The 13,336-nt window shown below is 41.6% G+C and overlaps 1 protein-coding gene across 2 annotated transcripts in view; it reads right to left on the bottom strand.

Annotated features, from left to right (window-relative positions):
* schip1 (schwannomin interacting protein 1) overlaps positions 1 to 13,336 on the bottom strand; it is a 203,896-nt gene that overhangs the window by 179,850 nt on the left and 10,710 nt on the right. For both annotated transcript variants that reach the window (XM_079678377.1, XM_079678378.1), the window contains exons 3-5: positions 12,083 to 12,150; positions 11,691 to 11,777; positions 10,474 to 10,615 (exon numbers count right to left, since the gene is read on the bottom strand). In XM_079678377.1, the coding sequence (XP_079534503.1) occupies positions 10,474 to 10,615; positions 11,691 to 11,777; positions 12,083 to 12,150 (297 nt within the window). The remainder of the gene's footprint in view (positions 1 to 10,473; positions 10,616 to 11,690; positions 11,778 to 12,082; positions 12,151 to 13,336) is intronic.

The raw sequence follows: 13,336 nt of genomic DNA, 5'->3' as shown, positions 1-13,336 counted from the left end.
TTAATACGCGCTCAATAGTAAAAGAGAAAATACAGACAATTGGATTTAAAGCTATGTTTGCCTTTGTATGAAACTAGCACGCTTATTGGTGGTATTTAAAAACTTTCAATAATTATGAGCATAATATAATAAGCATGAAAAACAATTGTAAATGTTTTGTTAGCTGAAAAGTAATTTAAAATAATTGATCTTATATGCAATTATATCAACATTTAATAGTCTACTTGTACAAACTTAAAAAGAGAAGGAAACTAAAGCAAAGATTATGTTCATTTTCCTCCATCAAATCCCTTCATAGCATCTACCTCTAAATCCAGAAGATATGTTAACATTCAGCCAATGTTCCTGCACTCTCATCTATTGCTCAGCCACTCTTCCCACTCTCTTGGAATTCTATCTACTAATCCCTGTTCACTCTGTGGCAGGAAATGGCATCTGATAAATGACTAAAGGAGCTGATGCATGATATCATTCTTCAAAGCAAACATTTTACTGTAAACAGTATCATAAACCTTCTTCCCCTCACACTTGGACACAAACACACACAAACACACACAAATACACACACACCATTATGTTCACAGAGATAGAACAGTAGCTCACAAGTAGTCATTAACAATGCACAGTGGCTACAGACTCAGTGTTTCCTGTATGCCATTACTGATAAAGCCTTTAGAAATGGCTTCATAAGAGGATCACATTGTGTTTCACTGCCAAGATCAGAATGATTTATTTGACAAATAGTGACAATCACTAGGGCCAATAATACAAAATGTCAGGGACCACAGCCATCATTATTAACTCCTAAATTGTCAGGATACTGCAATACTTTGATATAGCTTTATTTTCTGTCACTTATCTGGATCATCGTGGTAGCAGGCTATATCAAATATATGGGTAACGACGTCACACATAAAGCATGGACAATAATTTCAGTTTTAATTTAGAATCCCAACATGGCCATAAGGTAATGCATGAGTAGCCACTGATTTAAAAACTTTAAAGAGGCATTGATTTCTACAGATAGCACCAGGCTTACACACTAACTAACTTGTCACAGTGAAGGTTACATCAGTTAGAGCTGAGACTGACTGTGCTCACCTATTTGGCTGAAATAATTTTCTTTGGATTGTGATTGACAGGTACGAGAACCGCAGGATGTCATTTGCACAAGTAAATAAGGACGTCTTGAGCAGGTTCACTGTTACCATGGTGATGGTAAGATGAGGACACATTGGGCCAATATTTAAACTGCTAGAGGGGGCAACCAGGCAGGTGCTCTGTACGTGGGTTCACATGGCACACACATGTACTCCACACAAAGTAACGTGCCTGTAAAAACCTTTACAGTTGATGTAAATGCATATGCAAATACGCAAAAAAGCTCCTAGGCAGGGAAGATTACCCAGGACACTTACAGCACCGTTATTACACGCTAACCTGCAGATGGACAGCATGAGGGAAGGGCATTGGGCCCAATCTGCAATCTATATTTGTAATCCTTTAATGTGGTACATTCTTTTCATTGTGATGCAGTGAAAAACTGATCGTCTTTATACGCATCAAACTAGAGGACAACACCCCCTCCCTTCAAGCCTGACTCACAGATCAAAACACACAAGAAAGGGCAGACAGAGATCAAATGTGCCTGTGAGAAATCCACCCACAGGACATCTCCAGAGCCTCCAAAGGCAGACTTAACACACGTATCCAATATACCAAACACACACTTGCAAGCACAGACACGCACACTCACACATATTTAACATGGCTCAGTGGTTAAAGGTTAGCTTTTCAGGAGCAAGTGTAAATCTCACAAGGTCAGTTTTCAATATGAGATCATAGGCTTGAAAACATTGCGTGAGAATCGACTGAGCCCCGCGGCTACAACCCTTATCAGAAATCCCCCTCTGATATGACAACAATTCAGATATGCCTCACAAATCTCCTTTAAATTGTGTCCCACTATTTGACAAGGACTAAGGAACAAACCTGTAAATACAAAGACAAACAAACAGCCCTGTGAGCAACTTTATCAACAAAGAGGAAAGACACAAGATCATTATGTTGCTGCAACAGGGAATCCAGCAGCTGAAACAACAGCACTATGGCGACTGAAATACTTAGTTAGTGTAATCTCTTTCAGGGCTTTAGGTGTGCTTCAGAGATAAACAAACAGAAAGAGAAACAGATGGAAACACATACACCTGGAAAGACAGACAGATTGCTAGATACATAGAGGAAAAGAGGATACATGCATGTGTCTGTGTAAGGACCATCAACACCACATCGACAAAAACAATGTCTCCTTAAATGGCCAGAGAACATTCCGTTAATCGAACTCAAACTGTTGGATCAGTGATGAGAAGCTTGAATCTCCATTATGGCTCAGACTAATGAGACAATCAGCAGAGGGCCGTCACAGCCAGGACTTTATGATATCAGGGAGGTGCTTCTGGTTTAACAGTCATTGACCAGCTCATCAACCCCTTCTATTTAGCCTGTGTGTGTTTGATGTAGAGGGGAGTTATCTGTAGATGGTGCCAACTTAAGTTCAACAATAGAGGAGAAATTATTATTCAAAGAGCTCAAACTGACCAAATAAAAGACCCCCATCACCCCAGCCACAAACTGTTCAGTCTGCTGCCATCTGGCAGGCGTTACCGCAGCATCCGGACTAAAACCACCAGATTCAGAGACAGTTTCATCCCACAGGCAATAAGACTGTTAAATAACTGAACTGCTGAAACAACATCCATAACATTCATCTGCTACTTAGTAATTATTTATCTATGTATCTAATATATCATCCCAATAGCTTGCATATAGACTCTTATTTCACTTTTTTAAAACTATTTTTCTTTTTGTATTTACTTTTTAATATTTACCTGCACTACATTTGTCTGTTTTTCTGTATTATTGTGTTGCACTGTTGGAGAAGCCTGTGACCTAAGATTTTCATCCACATAACTACTCTGTAGCTAAGTTCGTATGACGAATAAAGAACCTTGAACCTTGATAAGAGTTCCGTAAGCAGGAATCCCAAAATCACAGATGTATAAGAGAAAGTGTGTTTGTAGACTCTCTCTCTAAGGACTGTGGTTTTGTGACAAGCAATGTGCCGATGATCAAATCAGCAGAAGAAGAAGAGAATACCTTATGGACCTGCTGCCCCATGGATAAAACGTACAGCAACTTGCTTTTTCCACCCTCCTCCTATACTGTATGTTCACACTTTTGATTTCATCCAGATACCCCCTCCTCTCTGAGGATTGCTACCAATGTCTGTTTACAGTTCGCCCTTAGCCCCTTCTCACCACGAGTGTACTGCACACACAGCAGGGAGGCTGTCAGAAGAAGATTATAATGCCTCTGATCTGGTTATTGGACAGTAATGGTATGTGGCTGATGAACGGAAGAAAAAGGGGGGAGGAGATGATGGAGAGAGGGAGGGAAGCGGAGAGAAGAGGCATGGGGATGGTGAGAGTTAGAGTGGGGGTGAACTATTCCAGAGTTTTCATATCTTAGCAGGTCAGAAAGGATATCAACTCTCAACTATTCTCCTCCCTTCTGCTGCCCTCCTCTGCTCTTTACACTACTCCTCTCTCCCCCAGGGATCTCATTATCACTCTCTGGCCACGAGGACTGAGCATATATGCGTATGAACTCGGCTAAAGAGGGGGACGAGCCCTGCAAGGAGGGAAGTTGGTGGGGGGGGGGGGGGGGGGGTGGGAAAGTAGGAGATAGAAAGAGATGTTGAAAGAAAGGATGAGGAGAGACACAATCTGGAGGCTGGAGAATGGGGGAAAGTGTGTGTGCAGAGAGAAGTGTGCTGTAATAGAACAGTAGAGCACATAGCCTTAGGTACCAGATTGTTATTGCTACAACTGCAGATGGTCGGGAGACGCTTCCAGCTGATTTATCTTTCGTTATAGTCTCTGCGAGTGTGTATATGTGTCACATCCATATCTATATGAGGCCATATGTGAGCATGCTATATGCTTGTTTAGTTTAAGTAATGTCAGCTAAATGGCATGTTTTCTAGATAAATAACCAATTAGCTGTAAACTATTGCTCTCATTATAATGCCGCACACACCCTGCTGTAAATATCAAATTAAGTGATTCAGGATTCTGTGCTCACACTAAAAACAACAGTAAATGCCAACAAACAACAGTAAGTGAGAAGACCACAATTAGCGAAAATGCTCACTCCCTTCACCTCCACTCCATATTCAGGCCAAGATCTATCTTTCCCTCTGCTCTTTTTTCACCTGTCAGCTTTTCTCCATTTATGTAACGGCTTTCATTGATTTTTTTTTAAGGGGTCCTAAGATGCTCTTAATGTGCCACTGAAGACAACATTGGTGTGTTTATATGTGTGTACATGAGCTGATGTGAGCATGCAAGTGTGTGTTTCTTTGCAAGTCCATAATGGTCAACATTCATCTAATCTGGAGCAGTTTGGAGAGAGACGACGATGAAGAAGAAATGAGACACTTTGACAGACATACCTGCGCTTGCGCATACACTCCACCTCACACCCACACAAATGGCTCACGGAGGCTCTAATGCAGAGTTATTATCCTTATAATCACTCCAAAATCCAGCACATCTTCTATATTTTCCCACCTCCTACTTTCAGGATTCGAGGCATTCATCGTTCTCTCTCCACCTCCCGGAGACATCAGCTCTCTACTGCTCTCGTATTCCCTCTCTAGCACACAGCCATGATAAATCTCTAAGATATCTTCCCAATGGGCTTTTATAAAATCAATGGCTATTTTGGAGCTTCACTTTCTCTATCAGATCAGGTGTATGCCGGGGTATATGCCCTATGTCTATGAAGATTCTCATATGCTGAGTCTTTCCACCTAAAAAGAGTCATTAGATTTAATTATTATAGCTGGGGGCACATAAAGAATAATCAAATAATGGCAGGGTAAAATCATTGAAGCTGCTCACATGTTCACCTGAAATGTTCATTTCTGCAGCACTAATTTATTTAATGCAACAGAAATGTCATATGCACCAATCTACAGAGCAATCGATCACTTTGCAGATGTGTTACTTGTTAAGCCCTTGTTAAGAGGAGGCAAAACTATTCAGCAAAAGATTAAATCCAAGAAAATACATGCAGGTAATTACCAGCAAAAGAAGCTGTGTGGATAATATGGCATGGCTGAGTTTGAGCTGATTGTACCAATGCTAAAGGACATGTTCATTACACTGAATATATATAGAGACAACAGAAAAGTATATATCATTAAATTGTTTAATTTGTTTAATTTACCGCAAACAGCAGCAAATCATCCAAAAAAAAAAGCACTAAAAAACAAAGGATGCCTAATATCAGTTTATGCAGCAGAGTAAACTGTTTGAGTCCATGTCTCCCTGTGTATACTTGAGTTGAATATTCTTCTGGAGTTTATATTTTGCACAAGCAATCATTTTCATCCCTAACGTATACAACTGCGAGAGATACTGTTTCTCAGGAAGCCAGCTGAGCCTGAGCCTGTTTTGACATTAAATAAGCTAATAGGCAAATGTCATGGCTATTAAGTGAGTTAAGCCCGATCGATGTCAACTCCGGGGCAGAGATATATAAATTCATTTCAAATGAGACACCAACTGACACCAATAAAACAAGTAATCTGTTAGCATCTGTCTGCAGAAATGGGGGACTGTCGAGTGTATGGGAACGTGGATGTGTGGATGTGCTTCGAGAGGCAGTGGGAGGGAAAACCGAGGGATGACATAGAGTGAGGCTGGGAGAAAAGGATTAAGGGGGGTAGAGGTGGAGGCATGGATGAAGCCGTCACTTCGCTTTGTGAGATTCTCTGCGGTGAGAGATGAGAGAATGATCTCCCACGCAGGCTGCAGAAATGCTTACACTAACACTTTCTCTCCGCCTTTGCCCCTGGAAAGGAGAGGAGAAAAGTGCAAACATGTCACTGCGATAGGAAGAGATCAATGTCCACAAACACTGATAGAAAGCAAACAGAGCCACAGACCGACACACACTTTCATTAGCACAAACCAAGTATGGATGATTTAGTATATTTTTATCTAAATTCTACACTTTTTTCAAAGTCCTTCCCTTCTTTTAACAATCCAGCACTGACATTATTTCATTAGTGATCAGGCAGCCTTGCAGCAGTATTGGTTTCTTTGTGATGAGAGGCACAGCACTGGAGCATTTCATTTTCATTCTCATCTCAAAACTTTTGCTTTGATGGTTGGTTTGTGTCTCTGAATAACACTCACCCAGCCATCCCAGCGGGCCACACTGTGAATCATGCATCCACTCAGGCATCAGAGTCATGCATTACGATGCTATCATGAAAAAACCCACTTATGCACACCTTCACAACGCCCTACAAAAACAGCATGGTTTAAAAGCTACACATACAGGGCGAACTATTCAATATGCCTATCATCGCTTCCAATAAAACTTGCTGATCTTCCTCTATTAGTCTTCACAGATCTAGGTTCTTTGCTGTGGCCGAATTTGTATTAAAAATCTGCAGCCAATCAGTTTTGATGTATCTTTCGTAAATGAATGCAGATAAATGGACATGCAGAATGTGAAGTTGAGCCTGGAGGCAGGGACGTGCACAAACATTTGGAGGGGCTATTGCTCTAAACTGGAAAAAGAGCCTCCCCCCCGGAAAAAAAAACAAGACCTTTTGAAAATTCTAACTTTTTAATGTAAAAGGTTCATAACACAAAAACACAACACTGTCATTGCAAGTGACACTCAGTTGACTTTTATGTCCAATGCTAAATTCTTTATTCAGGCACATTTTTGTTATGCGGTCCATATCAAAATATCTAATGTTAGTAACTATTAAAGAAAAAATGGGGACAATTCTATTTTAATGTAGTTTGACCATTGTAACTGCTGTGCAGACGTAGTGATAAAATAGGGCTTCTAACTAATTACCTTAAATAAACTCACTAATGAAACCAGTTCAATTCACATTATTCTTATCATTCTTTATGATTGAGCGCGGTAAGGTATCTATTTATTTAGTGTTCCATAGCTTAATAACATAGATAGTCAAACTGAAGTTTACTTGCCCTATATTTTTCAGTTTTTCTGTATTATTGTGTTGCACTGTTGGAGAAGCCTGTGACCTAAGATTGTCATCGACATAACTACTCTGCAGCTATGTTTGTATGACAAATAAAGAACCTTGAACCTTGAGACATGGCAGAAATCATACAATGAAGCGGGACAGTGAAGTGTTCTCCGTGAGAGGGTGATCAGGAAAAGAGAGCGAGCGGCCCCGTCGAGGGAGTTTACGGAGCAGAGTAAAAGACACAGAAAGACAGAAGTAAAATAACAAGTATATTTAGTTTTTTTTTTTTTTTAAATAACCGACGGTGTCAAGAGGAGGTAAAGTCCCCTGATTTGTCCCTCATACTCTAACGCCAGGCAGGTATTTGGTGTGATCACCATAGCCATACAGTATGAGGCCGGAGGGCTTTCCTTTGCTTCCAGCTGTCAGATTGTGAACAAAGTCACTTGACTGGGGGCAGAAGTTAAGCAATTCATTTTAAATGGACAGACATCAGTCACTCATCTTACTCTGCAAGAAAGCCAATAAGCACATTTCATAATAATGTTAAACTATTCCTTTAATTAGGAATTGCACTGTTAGATATCACAAAATGAGATATCAGGGGAGAGTTTCAAATGATCACCTTCAGTTCATTTTATTTTTCTATATTTTGGAACAAGCTCACACCGGTCTACATTGTAATCCCCGCTGATCAAGCAACACACAGCAGCAGTGTGTTCAGAACAGTCAGACGCATTGATTTACTATCAACGGGCCAGGCATTGACCACAGCAGCCATGTAGGGCCTGCCCCTCTGAATTAATAATTCATTTGGGTCTAGGGTTACTGCAGGCTCAAACTCACCCTTGCTGGACAAATGCAATACATAGAAGATACACACAGAAAGTTACGATGGAAAACTTGACATTGGTATAAACGGTCAAATTCTGGGAGGTGTATTGAGAGTGAGGATGTTCTTTCTCTTAAGAAAATGAGGAAAGAAATCCTTAGTGTGTTCTATCTATGCTGGTGTGTGTGTGTGTGTGCGTGCGTGTGCGTGTGTGTGTGTGTGTGTGTGTGTGTGTGTGTGTGTGTGTGTGTGTGCTGTTCAATATGAGGTCCATGAAATATGCATGAAGTACTGTATGTTTGAACCTCCCCCCCTCCCCTACAGGCCAGTACCAAGGTCCTTCAAGCGCATGAGCTCATATGAGCCTACACACACACACACATGAACACACAAACACACAACATGTTGCACCCTCGCCTCACATTGATGAATGTCTGTCCTTCAGAGAGCACGACAGCCACAGGAGAGTGATACAGTGGGAATGAGGACAGGCAAAGAGAGAGTGCGAGACACAGAGGGAAAGAGAAAAGGCAGAGCAATAAAAAAAAACACAAGAGGTAGGAGTGTGTTGTGGGCGGAGGTAGAGGCAAGAGGAGTGATGCAGGGTAGTGGAGGAAACAAGTTGGAGTGAAAAACAGCAGTGGGTGTTCAGCATTACTACAAAAACACAATATTGAAACGTACTGTGTGACCGGACCAGGTATGGCAAGTGTAAATTGTGGCCATTATGTGTATTCTTGGATATTATACATACATCTGTAATGTTCTGCATATTAATTGTATTTATCTTAAAGTGACTTAAGTAGCATATCATACTGTATGCCATATGTTCAAGAAAAATTAACTCAAATGGAATTTAACTCAATATTTATATTGTTGAAATATATTGAGATCCATCAATTTATAATTATAATGTTTTAATTTATAATAATAATAAACAACAATTAATTTTTCTGGATTACTAATCTAAAGTGTTATTAATGTCATGCTTCTTTGTTGAACAGACAAGACCACTCACTTTCAACTACTGGTACATTGGTTTGGATGATCATGATCAAAATGTGTTGAGTCTCAATAGATATGTGGAAACTTTTTTTATTTTGTTTGCTTAATGTTTATGTTAGGTCCAGTATGAACTGTTGCTGGAACAAGGTTAACTTAATGTTAATTGTGTGTTTAGGTCTAAGATTTTTAACTATAAATAGAACTACATACGAAAATTACTGCATACTGTATTTCTTTATACCATGTAGTGCTATAAAACCGCATTAAACAGATACTAAAAATACATTCCACCACAGGTGTTAATCAATGTCACACTGACTACTAAGGGTGGGGTCGGTAAGGGGCTATGAAAGCCACATATCAAGTTACCACTGCAATAAATGGATTGGATGGCTCGTAGGAATAATATATCATTTGGAAGTCTAATAAAGACGATGTTGAAAAAATGAAAAGCAAAGAGGGCAGAGATAAAGGGGGGGGCGGTTCTTTGTCATATTGTTTTTTAAGTTACAGTAACTTTCTAATTAGGAAGACATTTGCTGCTGTGCTAATGAGCAACAAACTCTTTCAAGCGGAACAAACAACATAAAGACAAAGCACACATGCACAAACACACACAGTCTCACCAGGACACCAGCCCATCTGTTTGCTAGGGAATCTTGCTTCTTCTCAACTCTGCTTAAAAACAGAGTGGGAAAAAAAAGCATCCCACACACACAGTGAGTATGCAGACATGACATCATATTTCTCTGAGACTCTCTATGCAAAGAGCGTGGGCAGGAATGCGTGGGTAGCTAGTGTGATTACTACACTGTGAGAGCCAACACAGACAGAGAAACTACCAAAGCCAACTGTGTGTGTGTGTGTGTGTGTGTGTGTGTGTGTGTGTGTGTGTGTGTGTGTGTGTGTGTGTGTGTGTGTGTGTGTGTGTGTATGTGTCCTTGTCTGTCACTTAGAATTTGGGGCGATCCAAAGACATCTATTTCATCGCATTCATCTCCTTATCTCTGCCTTTCTCCTCCGACTTTGTTCCCTTCTACCCCCTTCTCTTTTCACTGCGTATTTGCTACTCAGTCATTTTTTCTCCTGTTTTGTTTGGCTGCCATGCCCTGTGAGCACTGTTTAATTCTCCCCCCTGCACTCCCTCTGGAGACTGAAGGGTTAGGAGGTGGGTGGGGGTTGAGATGGGGGAGGACAAGGGCAGAGGCACTTCATTAATCAATCAACCAGCTTTGAAAATGTACCTAATTAATGGCTAATTACAGATCTGGGCACCGTGCCAGCTGGCATCCAACCCACCTCCACCGATACGACCCCCGCAGTCCCCCAGATGACACTAGAAGTAAACACCCCGCCTTGCTCCCACTTTTTCTCTCTTCTTTATTAGTCTACCCATCCATGCATCCACTCACCCATTCTTTTTTCATCATCGGCAGAATAAACAGATCACAGCTGATATCTCAGACGACATAACAGAAAAATCTAGATCTCTCGCCACACTCTCATGTTGCACCATATGGCTGCCTGTTAGATTTTCTTTATGCGGTCTTACCGGAGAAATACCGGTGGTCACCACAGGGTCCTGGAGGCCCTCGGGAGGCACCGTCTCACCCCGACTCTGGCTGCCGCGGTCCTCCCCTTGTCCCTGCCAGCTCTCTCTGCGGGATGTGCACGCACGCCAAGCCCGCTGGATCCTGTGGATATAAGTGGACAAAACACGTATCAGTGACATCTGCATATCGGTAGGAAACTGAATTAGGGAGTTGCCATATGGGAGGCATAACTTTGGGAATCCTTGATTTTTAGACGTTTGCATTCCAGGCTATAACTTTACTGGTTTATTTATCAGTAAAACGATAAGAAACTTTTAAATCAATATGGTATTTTGATTTAAAACATGATCACAAAAAAGTACAAAATGATGCCACCATGCACCATATCTAATTTCTCTCTAAACGCTGTATTTTCTTCTTTTGAGACTTTCCTTTCCTAAATGTATTTCTTGGCTATTCTGAAACATATTCTCTCTGGATATGTTTTCTCAGCTTTACTCCCCACCAAGTATCTCATCCCTGTTTTTCAACTTCCACAGATACCTCTCTCTGTTTCTCTCTTTAAACTTTATTTCCTCCCTGTAGTCACCCCAGCACCAAGGTCCAGGATGGAGTGTTGGATCAATTACCCGATGGAGGAACACATTCACCTCCATTGGAGCAGAGAGACAGCTGAGCCAAATGGAACAAATTGAATTAAGCCATAACTCCTAGCTCCAAAACCAATACTCCCCCCCCCTTCTTCCTCAATTCCTATTTCTCCACTTTTATTCTCCCTTTGCTCCGTCTATCTGTTCCTGCATCCTATTCCTTTGCCGTTTCTGTGAGGTTATCCTGAAATGTTTTACAATCCGTCTCACCTTTCTACACCCCAATCATGTTAACTCTATACAAAAACATTAGCTTTCTTTTCTCTATCCTCGTCTTCCAAGGAAGTGGAAGCCCGAGGCGAGAGCTGTCCCTGCCTGTTAAATCTATAAAAGCGAGGGCCCTTGTTTAGGGAAAATGGTGCGAGATGGCAGCCTACGAGGATTCATGCACTCAGAAGTGCACTCTGACCCTGGTTCTGAAACCTAATCAGCGGGACGATTGAATTAAAGCCGCACATAAATTGATTTCTCCCACACAACAAATAAAATGCACTTTTAAGGTCAGAGGTAACATGGATGGCACTCTGTGTGAAATTGACTCAAAGTGTAGAACAGGTGATACTCACACAATAGCCTTGATTTCCAGATGGTTTTGTTGCTCACGGCGACGAGGGCTATTGTCATCCTCTTCCTCACTCCTACGAGGACGGCTTCTATGATAATGACAAGATAGATAAACAACAAATGCCCATACACAACAAAAACAGCACACAGTTTTAAGCAAAACAAAATCAAGTTTATATTTCAAAGGATATTGAAAGTAATGGCATAATAAGCTCTTGGTAGAGAAAGAGGACGTCACGGTAGAGTTCATGCTCAATAGTGGGCCTTGTTATGGCAGAATAAGTGTCTATGATTTACATCAGAGTATACGACCCTTGTTGTAGATTAAGTGATGTCCATAAAATATGAGTACTTATGCATGGAACAGGAGAGACACTTTTGTGTAATGTCTTACCTCTCCACCTTGGGAACTGCTTGCCCTTCAATGTGATTGCAGAAGCGATGATACCTCTTCACTTCGTCCTGAAAAACATCAATATGCAACAAGGCTTTAATTCAAGGTTCAAGCACAGAGACCTCGGGCTCAACAGCGCCCTCTGTGACTGGATCCTGAACTTCCTGACGGGCAGACCCCAGGCAGTGCGGGTGGGAAACATCACATTCTCAACCCTGATCCTCAACACCGGAGCCCCTCAAGGCTGCGTGCTCAGCCCTCTCCACCCCCTGTTCACACACTGTTCACACACGACTGTGTGGCCAGACTTCTATCTATATGGCGCTGTGCGTGGCCACACACAGCTCCAACACCATCGTGAAGTTTGCTGAGAGGAGGTCGAAAACCTGACATCTTGGTGCAAGGATAACAACCTCCATCTCAATGTCAGCAAAACCAAGGAGCTGATTGTGGATTACAGGAAGCAGCAGAGAGAGGGAAACGCCCCCATCGCCATCAATGGGACTACGGTGGAGAGAGTCAGCAGCTTCAGGTTCATTGGGGTCCACATCACTGAGGACCTGACATGGACTCACCACACCACCACCATCACCAAGAAAGCTCGACAGCGGCTCTTCTTCCTCCGCAGGCTGAGGAGGTTCAACATGGACTCCAGGATACTCTGCAACTTCTACAGGTGCACCATAGAGAGTATCCTGCATCACGGCCTGGTACGGCAGCCGCACCGCCCTCAACCGTAAGGCTTTACAGAGGGCGGTGAAAACTGCACAGAACATCACCAGGACGGAGCTGCCATCCATGGAGGACCTTTACTCCCAGCGGCTCAGGAAGAAATCCCTCCGGACTGTAAAAGACCCCCATCACCCCAGCCACAAACATAGACTAAAACCACCAGACTCAGGGACAGTTTCATCCCACAGGCAATAAGACTGTTAAACACCTTAACAGTTGAAACAACATCCATGATATACATCTGGCTGCTATTTAAAAAATATTTTTAAATGATTGATCTATTTACGTATAATGTACATCCTATTTCAATAACTTGCATATAGACTCTTATTGCACTATTTCACTTTTCTTTTTAAACTATTTTTCTTTTTGTATTACTATTTACTTGCACTATATTTGTTCTGTTTATCTGTGTTTTGTGTTGCTCTGTTGGAAAGCCTGTGACACAAGATTTTCTTTGGCATAACTACACTGTAGCTATGACTAAATAAAGAACCTTGAACCTTGTTATGACAAATATAT

The sequence above is a fragment of the Notothenia rossii genome (genome assembly GCF_949606895.1).
Source record: "Notothenia rossii genome assembly, chromosome: 4".
Taxonomy (NCBI): domain Eukaryota; kingdom Metazoa; phylum Chordata; class Actinopteri; order Perciformes; family Nototheniidae; genus Notothenia; species Notothenia rossii.
This window is presented reverse-complemented; position numbering and strand designations above follow the sequence as displayed.